Source organism: Malurus melanocephalus, unplaced genomic scaffold (assembly GCF_030028575.1).
Source record: "Malurus melanocephalus ecotype Western Australia unplaced genomic scaffold, MMel_1.1 scaffold_333, whole genome shotgun sequence".
NCBI classification, from domain to species: domain Eukaryota; kingdom Metazoa; phylum Chordata; class Aves; order Passeriformes; family Maluridae; genus Malurus; species Malurus melanocephalus.
In genome coordinates, this window is record NW_026623565.1 from 116871 (window position 1) to 135009 (window position 18139).

An 18139-nucleotide genomic window follows, 5' to 3' on the forward strand; every position below is an offset into this window, starting at 1 on the left:
CAGTGTGCATAGGTGTGGCCTTCAAAGAGTTATTACCACAGTTTACWGGCATGCTGTTCATAAATACAAGCAAAATCCCAGTCAATGCAAAATGCCAAGCTTCCCAAAAAAYGTATGGTAATTTTTGCTGTGTAAAATGGATAGATGCACTATATAATGCATAATTGCATCGCATTATATCTGAACTTCTAATTGCTTAAAATGATACTTCAAATCACATCAACAACATTATTACCTAATTACCCTAAGGGTTAACTGATACTCCATTGATTAAGTCTAGGTAGAAGTGACAGAGACATTGTATTGCCTTCATCCACTACAACAAAAGATGGGGCTACAAAAACACATCTCAAATCTATATTCTGTGAATGTTTTCAACATCTTGGTATGGAGAAAAAAGGTGGAGAAAAGAGTTCCAAAAGGAAGGAGGTCCCTCTTGCAACAACAAGAATTATTTTCATTTGCTCTAAGGGAACTAATTTATAGCAGTTCTTTTCCTTTCACATTACTGTGATGCAAAATAGAGCAGCATGGAAAAAATTTTGGTAYTTAAACCGGCTACAAGAATAATGGAAGATGGTGAGTGACATTTACCTGAAAAGGCAAGTTACTATCAGAATGTGGAGGAATAAAACAGACAGTTGTAGGCTCTTTCTCCACAGCCAAATGACCCATGTACAAGACTTTTCTAAACTGCAGGAAGAAACCATAACATTCTAGTTGTGAGGCATTCCCTTTTTCCACCTATAAAATACTATTCTGGTTGCAAACCTAGAGGCAAAGCAGGTGTCATGCCTGCCTTACCSAGCTCACCATGGAGCATGTCTAGCCCATAGGAGATGATTAGGAATGCTAGTGCTGCTGACTGCCTTCCTAAGGGATGARGTATGCTGAAGGTGCTTCAACATAAAAAGAAATAAAAAGGAAAAGGTTTCACTCTATTTACTTTCCGGTTTTCTGAGTATTTGCCTCTCTTCACTTAACTACTGTATTTAAAGATTTAGAATATTTCTTTTTGTATCATGTAGTCATTAATATCTCAGAAATCTCTTTGTAACCTGCTCTAGGACAGATGGCAGCTATTTGTCTAGTAAAATCTTCTGCTAATAGCTGAGGCAAAGCTACRAAACTGGAACAAAAATCACAGTAAGATACATAAAATACTTCAAATGCACAATGTGGTTAAAAATAATAATTTTCTCAATTTAGCACTTTAGAAGATAACCTAATAAAAATGTATTTAGGAAAAAAATGTTTGAAAGTCCAAAAGGAAAGTAAAAATAGTCCACTGCACATGTGATATAAGACTGTACATAATACTACTCAAACATGGTCAGGTTTTTTTTCAGGTATTTAGTTTTCAAGGATAAGCAAAGTGGATCTATGATTCAATCTATTCTTGAGTCTGCTTTAATCAGAGGGTTCCAAATATGATGACTTCTACACACACATAATTTTTCCTTTGTCCTTTGAATGCAACAGACAAGGTCATCCACCCAGCCATTGCTATTTCTTTGGCTGTTCTAGACTGCAGCTAGCAGTTGGGTAAAATGCACAGGATCTACACAGACACTGAACCTGCTTCATGTGAGTAATCTGATGTCCAAACTCTACCAAGAGATTAGATTTTGTAAACACACATAGAAATGATGCTCCTGCTCAGCTAACTAGGCTTGGCAAGCTTAGAATCAGGGAAGATTGATATCAACAGGTACTGCAGGTCACTTGTGACAGATTTACAGCAATATTCCAATTCCTTAGGTGCTCCAAAAGATACAAAGACCTAACAAGTTGTTTTATGGGTGACCAGGCAGAAAATTTAGAAACCATAGTAAAGCTATGGCTTGACTACATCAATTCTGAGTTTGCCATTCTGCTTTGGACAAGCAGAATGTGAACATTGACAACAGAAAGCCCTTAGTGTTATATTTTGGCTGCAGTTATCAGAGTTCTTTATGAAGAAGTAGTCTGCTGTGCTCAAGCCTCATGCTTCAACACAAAACATTCTATGAGTCTGTGATTCACAGTCTGAATGCTGAGGATGGGAACACCCCCTGGCCAGAAGCTTCCACGTGGGTATTCCTCCTCAACAATGGTGTACAAACATCAAGGTAGTGCCAAGGCAACTGAAGGCTCACGGAGATAACAGCCTGTTCCTGTAAAATTTATGGCCCTTGCAAAGACGCCACACTACCAACAGCACTTGAATCCTGAAGAGGGGATAGGTTTAGAAACACACCAAGTTCTACTTCATGTTTAGTTCTGAAAAGGTCTCATTTCTACAGGAAAGTTGGTTTCTCACTATTCTTTAAAGGCATGAAAGTGCTGGAGCTGTTTCCAGAAACATCAGCTGTTCTCGTAGTGAAGTTTAAAGTGCAGGTGGGTCTAGTTGATTCCCCATCACCTCAGAAGTACCAAGTGGACGATTCAGCTTAGATCAATAATTTACAGGCATGACTATCAACCACAGTGTTATAGGAACAGGATTCTGACCATAAAGTGCTTTCTCTCTGAAATTCTGACAGTAACCAAATACAGACAGACCACGCCAGGGAAAAGAAAGATGTAGGCCTAAGAAGAAGATTTTAGCCAGGGGTTTGGGCATATTTCGTTCAGTACTATTTTTGTCCGATGAATAAGACCATTGAGACCTGGCCAACAGATGCTGCCCTACTACAGTCTTTTTTGGAGACTAATCATCAGCCTCTTCAGGGCAACCTTGTTCCTGCCAGGATCACCCCTTTAAGGCATCAMGTAGCCCAGCAACAACTTTTGGAAACAAGCACCCAGCAAAACTGAGGATCTATCCTGACCTGTTTACACAGAACAGTGCAGGAAAGAAGGCTCGTCTTGCGGAGGAAACAACTGAACAAAGTATCAGCATGGYTGGAACGCCTGTTTATAGCAGATATGCAACTTCTGGCAAAGAGATGCAAAAAATACCATTTGAAGTAAGAAGTCCAGCTAAAATACATTGYGAAGAGTTTAGCAACCTTACCCCTTTGTAAACAAAGAAAGTATATATACCAAACCCAAATTATTTTCTATTTTATCTGATCTTGCAATCTTACTGCAGGCAAAATTCCAGCTCAAATAAGAGCACAAGACCGGATCCTTGTTATGATCTCTGTTTTGTTCTTTTTCACTAACCAACAGCTTCTATTTTTGAGASTTGATCTGCATAGTAAATCTTGTTTACATCAGGGAAAGACGAAGTTTAAAGGGTTTTTAAGTGGATTTATGGCTTAAAGAGTAAAGAATGAAAAAGAGTTGAAAACATTTCTTTRTAGAAAATGATCTAGTAAGCATCAGAGTGATTGCAGGGGAGACCCATTCTAACCCTTTTGTGCTGACTCTTTCTCCATCCTCACCAGCCCCTACCCCCAAAAGCAGCATGTGTGCAGTTTCCATTCTACTACATGACTTTCTTTTCGCAGGGGGGTGGGCAGGAGCAGCAAAACATCCCTGATCGTAAGCTCAGGATCAACATGTAAAGGAAGTTGGTCTTTTTTTTCCTCCCCTGGCCTCATAAGAATTGTTAGTTTGTAACAATTTTAATTGAAAACAGCTGCAACTGAATTTTTCTTTAACGGATGAAAACTGTGCATGAAATAAAAGAAAATCAGTCAAAAGAGCCATGAATCCATTCTGAAGTCAGTGTCTGCCTAAAGGCATTCAAGGGGTTTCTTTTAAAACTGACCTTTTAGTTTCAGCAAAGCCTGGTTCATAAGTACTCTCAAAATACTTTACTCRTGTTCCTAGAATTGCTAAGTATTAGTGTATTTGTGGGTGAAAGAATATTTCCTCAAAAATACTTTGAGACAGAAGTTTATATGTTTTTCCTCAACAAAACAAACTCATTGGACAAACTCAGACTTATGTAYACAAAACGAGAGATCTGTTTGCCATACTAAGTTGCTAGGCGAACAAATGTGATGTCACAACACAGATTATGACTAATCTATTAAAAATGCATCAGGAAGAAGAAGATTATTTCATCAGATAGCAACGTGAGGAAGTAAAATAAGAGACTTTCATTAAACTGCAGAAAATTTGTTTTGCTTTGATTTTCTTTAAATATTTGGTTGCGTATCAATGTCTGTGTAAGCTTCCAGTTCATTTAGTAGCTTTTAAATAACCATAACACCCTCCTTTATTTTCCTTTTAATTTTCTTTATATGTTTTTCCATCACAAAATCTTTGTAAATTCATCGTACCGTTTAATAGGAGTTTAATATAATTTGATTCAGCTGATTGTCTTTAAAACAAATATGCTACTAATCAAGGTCTGTAKTCACCCTTAAAACACTGCTCTCTTAGCCAGAGGGAAAGAGGGAAAGCTGTGTTTTGCATTCAGTGGTGATGTAAAGCATAATCTCTTGCAGTGACAGAGAGAGATACAGGTGAGTTTGATAGATTGTGATACACAGAAGTTCTAATAATATAAGGGACTAAATAAACAAGTGAAAGGCTTGAAACATTTCTTTGATTACTGACAATAAAGCAACGCCTCAAACTTTAAACTGTCCGCAACTTTAAGTGATCTATGCSCAGCACACTGTAATGTTACTGAATAATTATGTACATAAATATATACAACATATAATCACCTTTTTTTCTTTTAAGTGTGAGCAATTTGAAATGGTTAAAAATTATAACAGAAAAGGATTTACAACATCAAAGAGGAAAAGGGGTGCCTTTTTAAACATCAAGTTTTATGGAAAACAGGTATTTACCGATGTTGTGTATCGCTACCTAGAACTTCAGAAAATGCTGATTATGCCACAACAGGATTCCTTTCTTGAAATGTTAAACTAACACAGATATAAAAAKATAAAGATAAACTGAGTATGAGTGAATGGTAATGAAATCCTGAAAACCACACACAGAGCAAGGAAGCAGCTGCATTTTGTTTAACCAGAAGTTAATCAACTATGAGAGAAGTAAGCAAGATTTATCTTTATATCTGCCAGAGATTATTAAACATTTAAATATTCATTTTATTTATTTAAATAGGAATTGTTGATGCATTACAAAATGGCACTGGATTTTTAATAATAAAGTACTATTAAGAAAGCTTGTATTGATTTAGAAAAAAATTACCACATCAGATTTCTTTGAACAACTTCTAAGGAAGGTAAGGTGTTCCTGTCCACTCTTTAGTAACTCAGGCTCTCTAATTTACTTTAGATCACATAAGAATTAGCTAGGTGGTGGACTTTTGCCAGTACTTACATCATAAAACCACCCCCTGCCTGGGTGTGATTGGAATTCTTCGCCTAAGATTGACCCTGAATTTAAAACGGCAGTTGTAGGTTCTGTCTGAGGAGCMCATAAAGTTATAAGAACTTTGGAGAGCAAAAGTTTGCACACCTAGCACAGGCTAAARCTGCTAATTCTTTACTTTCATGACTTCCATTTCCTCCTAAGGAAAACAAGAACAACAAAGCTAGCTATGCTGCATCTAAATGACCTTTCTTTATCACTCTGTACTTTGTCTGCTTGATACACAGAGCACATCTTTCACACTGACTGCTATTCCCTTCCACCCAATGCTGACAGAAACCTGAGTAGAAGCAGTGGATTTCTCAGGAAGGGTCCTCAAGGACTGAGCCTTTTTGAGGACACTTCTACTTCCCCCAACATACCATCGACCCTGCTGCTGGGAGAGCAAGAGTAGAAATGACATTTATTGGTGGATTCCCCAGTGGTGTTTCTACCAGCCCAGTGCCTTTTTTTTTTTTTTTTTTAAACATTTCTCACCTACCTGCAAGCTTTGGAGAACTGTTACAGGAATTCACTACAAAGGGAAAGGAGAGGAGAAAACAGATAGACATGACATACAGACACTCCTTCCACAGGTTCTCCATCCATCCTCTGTACTTCATTAAATTATCTATGTTTTGCTCTGCCTTGGAACTTCCAGCACTGCAAAGGAGAGTAAAGAATCTAGCTCTACCTGGTTATTAAGAATATTTTTAATTTTTATGAAACCAAGAAAATCCCAAAGGTTTTCCATGGATATATTTGGATAACAGCTGTAGTTTCCCTTTTTTTTTTTTTTTTTTTTTTTGGTGCATCCTCATTTGTCACTGCCCCTCTCTGCACAAGTTGGGTCCATGTGGAATCTGCCAGCTTGCTACCCCCAGTCTTTTGCAGAGTTTCTTTGTAATTCCTTTCGCCTTAAGCTCCTTTGCCTGTGCTCACCTACCCCCTGGGGCTCACAGAGCACAAGCAGCCTCCTTCAGAGACCARTGCCTACATTATTCCAAAGACTGCCGGAAGAGAAACGTTCATGCACTAAGCCTGTATCACCCAGAGCACAAACACATTCCTTCCATGACATGCAGGGCTCGGGATTCAAAAAATTTAGAGCTAGTTATACATGCTCCAAAAGCCTTCAGCTACCAATCCCAAACATGCTTGGAAGTGTATAAAATTGATGTGAAACTTCCTCTTCTGATCTTCCTCTTCAGATCTAATCTGAAGCCAGCATTATTCTTTACAGACTGTCCACACCTAGTCACTCTAGTGTCCCAGGAAACTAGTTTAGTATTTGTTTTATTAAGGAGGTGTTTTAATTTGAAGAAGAATGAGATGAAATTAGCTAGGAAACACATTTCAATGAACAACAATGCTTACAGCACAGATCTCATAAACTAAAACAACAGAGAACCAGAATGTAAACACTGAACAATCACAAAGCAAAAGAATTTTTATTCTGAGCAAATAAAAGAAATGCTGGAGCATAAAGCCTTCATTAACTAAACACTGTCTGTCAAAGTGAAATGCTGCTGAAACCGAGCRAGGCAGTCCCAGCAAGGAAGAGTGGTTTATTGCTTTTTGCCCACAACAATTCATCTGAATGTGCACAGCAAACATTGCAGTCAAATGCACTTAAGTTTAATTCAGCACACCTCAGCAACGAAGGAAGGGAAAGTTGTTTCACAAGTCCCTCAGAAACTTTTCTAGTGTAACGCTCACGAAGGAGCTACAATCAGGAACTGGGCAATTATTCAAAGTGCCACTAAAATAACRTGTTAAAAGGCTAAATTAGCACTACCAGCTCTTAGAGCAGGTTGTATATAAAATCTGAAGAAATCACTCAGTGATACATATTTGCTCTTTTCACCTAAAAAAGTCTAGAAATTATTACATGAATATGTACAGGAATGCAAGGACCAGAGTTGCAAGACACTGACAAACAAGCGGTAGCAAACAAACCCCACAAACCCACTCATTGTAAATGACAGAAACCCTCTGCAACCAACAACTTGGGGCAAATCTGACAAACACTTGCCATGACTTTGGGAGCAAAGAGCTGCTTGGAGTTTTCAGGCAGCACAAAGTGCATTTMCAATTACTCCCCAGCAACGTTTCAAGCCTGGCAGTGGAAACAGTGATAGAAAAGCAGTTACCCCGTGGCGGTACCCAATCAGAAAGCAGGTCACATCTCGTTAGCTGTATCATATACATTAAACGTCACAGATTCTCCATGGCTTAGCTGACAATTCAGGCATGTGTGTTTTATTTTATGATAACCTCATGTTATCTTAAAGAATCACAATACAACAAACAGACCAGCCCGAGATCCTTCACCACACTTCATGGCATGAACATGGSAGATATTTGACAGATATAAAGTCGTTTACTATAAAAGATTCATACTTTTWAAAAGTCTTTTCAGGGCACTAGTGATAAACTACTATGAAAAATTGCAGCACCAAGAACGTTTGCTGCACAAACACAGACACATGGACAGAAATGCAGCCTGATTCACTTTCATTTCAGCAGACTTGAAAAGTATGTTTTATTTAGCCATGTAAATAACAAAATGCAGCCACCACTAATTTTTTTTTCCCTTTAAATTACAAAAGTATTTTCCCCTCCCATTCAGTATATTCTTTGCAGTGGCTAACTCGGATGTTGCAGCCAGGGTGTATAAACCACTAACACATTATACAAAGCATAATCAACAGTGAATGTAGTTTACATTACYGGGTACTTTTGACAGCTATATGATAAAGTAGTGAACTGACCATCTCTCTCGCTAAAAGCAACAGCATTCTAAATGTAAACACAAATTTCTSTTGTCGGTTGTCCCAAACATGTGTTCTTTAAGAGTAGCCTAGGAATAAGTTTTTAAAACTCTGCTCCTGTTTTCAGTTATCATCCATTCTTCATTTTAACGAGTTTACAAAACAAAACCGGAGAAATGTTAGTCTCTCCCCCTAAGCCTGCAACATTCTAGAATTAATTTTGTGCAAAATACGAAGCAATACTTTGCAATATTACAGCTGCAAATGCCAGCAGGACAGATCCTGAGCAAACAACACACTAAGGCAAAGAAATTTCCTGAGACCAGCGTTATAATCAATCCTGAAGTGCTGTACTGTAATTTCACGATTTCAGCCTAAGCTGGTATCTCCTCAAAGAGTTGCTCTGCGTGGAAACATAATGAGGGATTACCCAATTAAACTACTAAATTAATTAGGGTTCATGCCTGCATATACTGTACTGTCTAGTGGGACGCTTCAGCTGGAATTCGGGCTGAAGCCTATCACGGTCCATGCACAGGAAAACAAGGCTGGGGGACTTACCTCCGTCCGCGACTGCAGCCTCTTGTTCATTTCATATATTCGGTACTCTGGTTGCACCATGTATGGTGTGTGTCTCCTATAAAATGGGCCAAAAGGAGAAGAATAGAAAGGGTCATGTGGTGTGCTGGACATCTTGCCTGCTTGCAGAGATTCAAGCTACACAGAGTATCATCAACATCCATACAGAGCACATGGGCTGTGTGTTCTTCACAGTACAAAGTAGCGGCGCGCACACACACACACACATCCAGGCTGCACGCACTGGCTGGGGACTGCTGTGGGAGCCCGCTCCGGCGGAGACGGGCGGGGGGGTGGGGGGGAGCGGGAGCGCACAGGCTCCAGACACGGAGAGGGAGGCTGGATAGCTTCAGGCACCGCCGCTCGGTTTTAAAGCAGCAGTTTCTGGAGGGGTCATTTCCTGTCCGCGCTGCCGACTAGTTCAGAAATGCCATCCCCCCGCTCCCGCCTGGCAGAGGTGCGGGTTGGGGTTCGCTGTCCCCCGCAGGCCCCCGCCGGAGCCGCGGCGGGCTCGTTAGCATATAGGTGGTTTAAAAGCTGCCTGAGCCAATCACCCCGCGGGTAATGTCAGAAATGTGATTACTACAAAATACATAAACACAGGCCACGGCCATCCCGGCGCGGGCAGCCGGCGCTTCCCCYGCGCCCGCCGGCTCCCTCAGCCCGCCCGGGGCGGCCGCTCCGCTCGGCGCTGCCCGGGCCGGGGGGGCCGCGCCCCGGGACACGGCGGGGAGGGCGGCCGGCACAAAGAAATAACCCCGCACGCCGCACTTTACACAATGGAGAGCGCTCGGATGCCAGCCGCGCAAAGCTCCCGGGAAATGGGGGAGCACAAAGGGGCGGGTGGCAGAGCGGGACCCCCGAACGAGCGCTGGCAGTGCCCTTCGGCGGGGTCAGTCCTGCACAAATGCGCCCTTTCAGACGCCGCTGTCCGGCGTAAAGGCKTCGGCAGCTAGGTGGGAGACTGCTCCCAGTTTTTAGGATCGTTGTTGGGCATAAATCCAGTAGCGGTTAGAGAGCGTTGCCAGTGAATATCTAACATTGGGGACGGGGTTCCGAGGGAGGAGGGGAGGGCAAGGGGAGGAGATCACCCTTTGGAGGTRAGGGATGAACTTTATCTGTTGAATCGTACTTGCAAGGCAGTGCTGGGAGCGGACACCACGTGAATGAAAAGTCCTCAAAATATAGAATAAACAAGATGGGCTTATCTGCTCATGGGAAAATGCCAAGGTTTAGGAGGGGAGCCTTCAAATTACCTGTAAGAAAAAGTCCTCGAAGCACAGACTGTGTCCTCATACACAGCTGTAAAGTATCAGGCATTATTTACAGTACTGAATAAATGTAAAAACAACAATAAACAGCGCTGAATTAATCTCTCATGTAAATTCATTCAAGCAAATGGAACCACTCTAGGAACAGATTTAGTTAACTAATATGATTAAGAGAATAACAATCAGCTGCAGCCACAACGGTTCTCAGTCAGGGTGCTCTGCATGAACGCGGCAGGATCGCCCATTTCACAGATGGGGAAATCAAGGCATGCGCCATTACTTTTTCTAAATTTTTGTAATAACCCCGAAAAATATTTCAGCGAGATATGGCTTTACCCACTGTCAAAAATTWAATTCAAATCTGACTGAAAGTAGGAATATTTTAAGACATATTTGAAAAATTCTAGTTTTCGCTGGCATTTTGCTAATTCTAGAATGTCTGACCTCTCTTTTCAGGATAAAATATGAATATTCATACTTTATGTTCCACTGACCACTAATCAGRATCATAATTTATCTTTGCTCTGCCAGTAGTTGTTTAGCAAAACTATTTCTGTATGCTCTTGTGGAATAACAGTTTCCATAAGAAGTGACGTATTGAGCTGTTTTTATAGACTTCCCACAGCTTCTGTCACTAAACACACAGACAACAGATAAAACACGAGGAATGTCACTTCTCTCTTCAAGAGCACCCCAGCTAKGCTGCCAGTCCAGTGCCATTACTGGAGGTGCTGAGTTTAACAAATAGAGTGTGCATTTGTCTCAGTAGTGCCTCAGTGACTGTGACACTGCTCTGCCAGGGTTCACCTGCCCCATGAGAAGCCCGTAACATGGCTACACACCTAGAAAAGGAGAAAACTTCCTTGCATCCACCCTGTACTCTAACGGATCCCAACAAGGCTACCTTAAAACCTAAAAGCAAAATGACCAGAAAAATTAGAGTTACAGCACTAATAGACACAATTTTTAGAACCGAAGTACCACGTATTTTTAAAAATGTCCAGAAAACCCAACCAGGAATCTACCAAATTATGGATTTTAATTCCTTTGCAAAGCAAAATGTATTTGCCCAAGAAGGGAAGCACAGCTTTCTGTAATTAAAATGGTGGAATTTTGCATAGCTTGAAAGCTATTTCAGTTATAAGGACTTTTTGATTAAGCTAAAATTCACTGTTTCCCTGAAGTTAAACATGGCAATTACATTAGTGTTTTTATTTTGGCAGAGGTGGGGGGAAAGGAAGGAGCAGTAGGATTTGCTTTCATGATTAGRAACTCTGAAATACTCCCCTCGACTCCCTCATAAGAGCTTATGTGTAYGGGTCTAGCACAAAGCAAAAATATGCAGTGATATTTTAATAATTCCCATTGATTAACTGGCAAATTATCCCACACCTACAGCCCACCAGCAAGAAGCAAGTCCCAGGGTAGGAGCCTGCTAATTACAGGCTCCGGCAGCTCTTCCAGTTGCCTGTTATCATCTAGGCTAGCGTGATGCGCAGAACAGTAAAACAGAAGGCAGAATCAAAGGAACATAAAGTTACAGGGATCCTGACAGTGTCATCTCGATTCCCACTTGGATCTGCCGCCTTTTAAGTTTTGTGTGTGCTCTGAGGGCGTGGGCTAGGGGGTGTGCAGCCAGCCCCATTGCCTGGGCTGCTCCAAACCCCCTGCATCACTGGCATCGAGCTGCTGCCCAAAGGGGCTTGGGGGTCGAAGGCAAATATGTGACCCAAGATTTAGGACAGTCAATGAATTCCKTAATCTGGAAAACAAGTTTAATGTGTGCAGAGGAAAAATGGAGGTAAACAAGAGGAAGAAAACTAGGGGAAGAGACAAATCTGAAAATGAGTCTATTCTTGTGCATGGCTACGAACAGATGAGGAAGTGGGGTGTGCACAGTTGTCCTTGCGTGGGTGTATGTGCATGCAAATACTGCTGCACCTCAAGGGCGAGACTTGCTGCAGAAAGGAAGGACTGGGACACGTCCTTGGTTCCCCAGTCCCCAAACCTGCACACTGCTTTGGCTCACTCCAGCCCTTAYATGAACATGAAACGGGACAGCAGAGCAGAGAGGGGCTGGGACACAGACTCGTGATTCCCGTCTGGGTAGAAGTGTGCCATCAGACCCCACCAGCGGACACAGAGCCATGGTTTGTGTCCCCCTGGCATGGCACTAACCACCACACAGCCCCTTGGCACCCCAAAGGAGAGGTAGGACAATCTGGCTGCTGTCTGGGTGCTGGATTGCCCTCTCCTGGGCAGAAACAGAAGGACCCAAGCAAGTCAAGGACTCGCACTGTGACAGCTCTGGAGGACGACTTCCCTTCATTTCACGGGAAAGATGGGTCTGGTGGAGCAGAAGGGTGCATGTCCTCTGCCTCTGCACCCACCTGTGTGATACCTGCWGTGCCCGTGAGTAGCCGAGTTGCAATATGACAGCAGGACCAAAAACCAACAGCAGAAACTTCCAGGACAAAAGCCGGGAGCRAGAAGGGATTAGCCAGAGCGGTTTGTTCATCTGTCCGTGCTGGAACACCCGGCACAGGGGGTCCCACACAGCCCGCACTGGGAGGGCTCCTGTGCTGCCAGTGCCACACCACTCCAGGGACAGCCCCGTAACACGGCCCTGCCAAAAGCACTGCGTGTGACTGAGGCACAACCCTCACCTCGCCAGGCTGACAATCGAAGCAGTTCTGAAGGCTGCACTATTTTTAATAACCGCTTAGTAATAATAATAATAATGCAGAAAAGCGTTACAGCTGTAAATAGGTGTAATTGCTGTGTTTGTCCCTGGTATGTGTTGACTGTTCAGTCTCCGTCAGAAATCTGGTTTACAAGGATACATTTAAGGTGGTTTGTAGGTTTTTAAAGACAGTAGAGACTGATCTTAGTTAAAGACACATAGCATATGAAGAGAYAAAAACTACAGGTACTTGAATATTGTGAATACTCAAGTAAACATGATTTGTTTTTTAAAAACTAACAACACTACCTTTTCAAACTATCCTTTGTTTATACAAAAAACAGATAGCGCTGAACACTTCTGATGGAGTGGCCTTAGGTAAAAGAACAAAACTATTTTCCTGTGGATGCTCAAGAATGACTAAATGAAATATGCTTATCGAAAGCAGGGATGCACAATGAAGAACCACCAGCAATACRTAACCATCTGTAATATATACTCAATTGCAGAACTCAAACACAGGATTTTGACAGGCTTCAGGTTACTTCCATTCATTTCTACAGCTATAGAATAGTGTACCAGATGCTTGCAATTTATAGGAAAACTAGAAGCTGTAATTTGTCTGCATTAAATATTAATATATACATTGAAATAAAAATATATTCCAGAAAACAGTGCCCTTTCACAGATAGTTTGTGGTCAGGAAACCAAATAAATCTGTTCAATCCATTGTTAAAAATATTGGCTCATCTCAGTGTACACTTACATGTAGATTACTTTTTCTTTTGTTGTGATAATTTTCACTTTCTGTCATTAATAAAGGACATTAATATTTTTATCAGAAGGGATTTCAAAAAATCCATAAGTGGGGCCCACCAAAAATTGCTGTGTTTCAGAGTTTAGAGTGCAGCAAGAAGGGTTCCTATCTTTTAAAGGCTTCAGGCTTTTAGCAAACTCAAACTTACCTTGCATAAATTACATATAATTATAATTCAATACAAATGAAAATTCTAAAAATTCTCTTCTCCTGTTTAATCCTAGTAAATTGGAGTTGCAGCTCCAGCACTCACTACTAATGCTAGAAGTACTTCCAAACTGATGATAAGACAAAAGGGATTTTAAAAATTTTTTGGTTCTTCAGTGTACATGATGTCTTTGTCCTCAATCAAAATGAATGTTTAATCTTGTCTGGAAACTTTATGAATGCTCAGCTGAAAGCAGTCTTTGAGAAGCCTGCCCATGCCTGACTGAGCAGTCTGTCTGCTTTACTTATCCACTACCTGCACAGCACCTGAAGGAGACAGAGCAGGGGAAGTAAACATGAAACAAACCTGAAGTGGTGAAAATCTTGTCTTGATGTCACATCCATTGCCCTCCTAAACCCACTGAGATAGAGCAGACGAACTGGCTGACCATATCTCTGATTAAGCTGTGGTAAGCCAGTGCTSTAAGTGTCCTCTCTTGGTGCCAATGCAMAGGGATCCTGCTCTACAGGAGCTCMAAGCTGCAGCCCAGCTCCTCAGCTCACAGGGGACTCCAGCTTTCAGCACGAGTGCCTTCCTTTTGTTCCTCACTGTGCTCTGTGCAGCACCTGAGTGGGCTTGGGMAGCCTCCACCTCCCCTGCATCACACCTGGGCACCGTCACTACAAAGTACATTGTCACCATGTGACAGGGACTAAATGGGTGCTGGGAGGAGAGAATGAGGTCTCAAATGTGACATACTCAGCCCTTGACCTCCAGGGGAGCTTCTCTGGGCTGTAACAGCTTCAGGAGTCCAAGGAACATCAGCCCATTGATAGAACCAGATCATTTTCCAGACTAGTGAAACAGCAGAGAGATTTAACATACCTTGGTTTAGTTGAATCTCTGAGGACACCGTGAAGGCTGCTTTCGAGGATCCAGCAGCTTAAAGAACATTTATGTTTTGCTTTGTTCCATCTCCCCATTTGCCTTCATTTTGCACATGTCTACCCATAGCCYCTTTTGGAGCCAAGTTCCTTTTTCATTAATCATATCTGCCTTGGTAGCTTCTCATCCTACATATTGGGTTTCCCTTCCCCCACCCCCTGCATGGGGATGTGTGCTGCTGAAGTTTGGGGTGGATTACCACTGGAGACTGATGCTGGGAAGGGCTGTTTGAAGCAACTGAGATTTTTCACTCGAAGTTTGCTGAGGGTGTTTTCCCTGAAGAAAGTATGAAGAAGTGATGCTGAGGATGGTGAGTCTAAAGCAGTCAAACAGGGGAAAGAAAGGGATGAAATTCCTGTAATTTGCCTTTTGCAGCCATCTCCCAGTGGCTGAGGAAGAAAACAGCCTTCAGCAGCAGAGAAGACAGTGCTGCGGTTCATAGCATTGGCAGACAGCCAAAAAGAAAATCTCCAAAGAAGTGGTGGGGGAGGCTACAGGAGCAGACTGTGGTCTGGGAGACTGACCCTCCAGCAAAAAATCAGACAGGTCAGGAGAGAGGAAAGGGCCTGAAGTGTCTGAGCCCCTTTCTGATACACTGGTTTCCCTTACWGACAAGCTAAACATGAATTAAATGCATGCAGCACAGTTGCTTGGCTTYAGTGTATTACGCAATGTGTTATTCCAAATTTCTTTAGTCTGYCTCAGTCCAAAGCAAGAATCATTATAACTACCCCTCAATATAACAAGAAAATAACACCAGACTTCAACACACTCTTTAAGCAACCTTTTCTCCCTAACCTGGATCTTAGAACAGATATGTGAATATGAAAAAGAGATGTTCATTTTGGCTAGTGATTCATCTGAAATGTTCATTTTGGYTGGCCTTTCCTACCTGGAAAAGCTTAGAATTCCTTCTACATAACCAATTCCACCATAACAATTTACCTGTTACACACCTCACCCACCGCTCAACTTTCAGCATATTTCAATTATTTGAAAGATTACTTTTTAAAGGACTCAACTGGGAGCACTCAGCTTTGGAGGCATTTCAGTTGAGTGCTAATTAGCAACTAGCTGACTGTCAACTTTTCTTCTTCGAAGAGAGGGTAGGGTTGGTGATTCCCTTCTGAATTACCTGGCAATCAAATACATGTTGAAATTTATTCATTAACTTATAATAATCATCYCTAGCTTCTTTGGCAATTTTCATCTTCAAAGCACTTTATAAACATTCATAGGGACACTGTGGTGATTAGCACTATGACAAAACTGTGCAACTTCCTTCCTATGGGTCTCTCCCTTTTTACAGGTGTGGAAGGTAAGRGAGGGATGAATGACTGAGAAAGTCAATGGCAGAAATGTAGTTATACCTCAGGAAATTATGGCTTACGGATTAGTATTTGGAGAGATGTACATACTGTATTTGGAGAGATGTCAGGGATGGACAGGACATTGGTGTGAAAGAGAATGATGCACAGGGAAATTCTGTGCCTGGTACCAATGTGGGATTAATTTAAGAGCAATTTGGAAATTTTACCTGTGCCTTTACCTTCATGTAACTAAAACAAGATCCCAACAAATCCTGGATTGCATTYACCACGTTGTTTTGTAGCAGCCATTAATGCCTTACTACAAAGCATGCCCTGCACAGATTTTTTTTTTAAGTCTTTTATTTCATGTTTCTAATTCATGCTCCATTTTCTGTAAAGATTTGATCATAAGCATTTAATTCTTAATTTGATCTTAGACCTTTGCACTTGCAAAACACGAGACAAAACTTGCCAGGAAATGAAAACATGCAGAATATGATCCACTGAGAKTCTGGCTATCACTGTTTCAGGAACTCTCTCTGCTGTTTTAGACTATGCACTCAGTACATGCAAAATGCAATCAGTTACCTGTATGCATATTTTGTAGACACAATATTTTTTTTAATTTGGCCTTTAAAATTTAAGTACACGTTATCATTTTAAGTTTTATAATTTGAAATGTTACCATGCTTCACAGTGCTTGAATTTTGCCAAGGCCTTGTACTGCTGCATAAATGTGACTGAAATAACCAGGAGTTTTGCTTGGAAAATCTGATTATGCTGCAAGAGCAAAATGTTCCAGCTCATGAGGACGAAAGACTGGCTGTGCCTCTCCTTAAAGTGAATAATGAGTTTGCACAGAAAAATAGAGTGTAAGGAAAATACATACTGAATATGTCTTTATCTCCTCTATCATATAGATTCTATTCTTTCTACATCTCATACCTTCCAGGTACTTTACTCAGTGACCTGTATCCAAACAATGACAAAAAAAAAGTGAGCGTGTCTCTAATTCAGTATTTAAAACACACAGATACATCTTTAAACAAGTCTGACATGCACACATTGCAGAGAGCATGGAAAGATGCTGACATCTCTGGAGAAACAGCAGATCTGAGCTCCCTCTGACTTGRAATTTGGCCCACATCAGGAGTACTGATGGAGATGGGGCATCACCAAGCAGCTGCTCAATGGCTCAATCTCTCAGCCTCAGCCCTCATTTGGTAGCTTTGATATCTGATTCTAAGAGTGCATTCTGCTCTCTGCTGTCTGCTGTCTCCCCAGCATCATGCACAGAATGGATTCTGCAGCCATGCCTTGGTGCCTTTACACTGGTGCATTAAAACCCCACAGTTGTAACAACAGCACAGTGTTTTGTGCATGAAGTACAAGAACTCATGGAATTCTTGTAAATTTGCCCATTTCTCTTTGCTTGCRAAGTCTGAAGTTTGAAGGTTATTGATTAGAAAGCTTTGTTTCTAATTAGACAAACAGAAAAAAAACTGCAGCAAGCTTTATTTCTGCTTGACACTGTACCCAGGGAACTGGCACAACACTCTGTCTGTAGCAAGCCTTCTTCAGTGCAAATATCCTAGTAAATATTGCCTTGATTTCAACATCTGCTTCACATTAAATAAAACTACAGATGTGAATCCAATAAAGATAGAAAGTTTGGAGGGAAGATAAAAGGCTTTAAATTAACCAGCAAGACATTTGTGTTAATTTACAAAAGCCAAAAAAGCAAGTACAATTATCACAGGACTTGCATGTCTTAGCTAGAAAGAGTAGCACAAAAAATGCCCATTATGTTAAAAACACCTCATCATTAACGTGATATAAAATTTTGGTCTGAATTCAGGCATTAAGATTCTAAGTCACAATGTTCTAGGTTTTTGTATTTTTTAACTGGTAATCTTAAGATTTGAGGAGATGAATAAATGAAAGAGTGTGAGAAAGGACATTTAGTCAGCTAAAGATTTAGGAACATAATGAGGACAATTACAGGGCTGTTTCASATTAACAGCATGAGCACTAAAAATTTTCTAAAAGTCTTCATACAACCTTTGTATTTCATGTATATACATACRTTATAATCACACCCTGGTTAGTAATATGCATTTCTTAAAGATCAAAACAAAGGAGGTGTTCACATACCTGGAGTTATGTGTGCACTGAAATATGCCATTGAAAAAACCCAAACATTTAAGCCATTTCACATTTTGATGAACTGAGTTTAGATTTTCAGAACTTCTTTGTATTATAGGCCAGACTGAAGTGTTTGCCAARCATAGCTAAGCTCACTTCAGGTTTTCTAGTGAGGTAATAAACAGAACAGTGGGATTGGGTG

At 41.1% G+C, this 18139-nt stretch overlaps 1 protein-coding gene across 1 annotated transcript in view; it reads right to left on the reverse strand.

Moving 5' to 3' along the window:
- The window catches only part of LOC130580422 (LIM domain-binding protein 2-like), a 73575-nt gene extending 64455 nt beyond the window's left edge, over nt 1–9120 (reverse strand). The window contains exon 1 of the mRNA XM_057377906.1: nt 8601–9120. Within this exon, the coding sequence (XP_057233889.1) occupies nt 8601–8732 (132 nt within the window). The 5' untranslated portion in view covers nt 8733–9120. The remainder of the gene's footprint in view (nt 1–8600) is intronic.
- Between the last annotated feature and the right edge of the window lie 9019 nt (nt 9121–18139).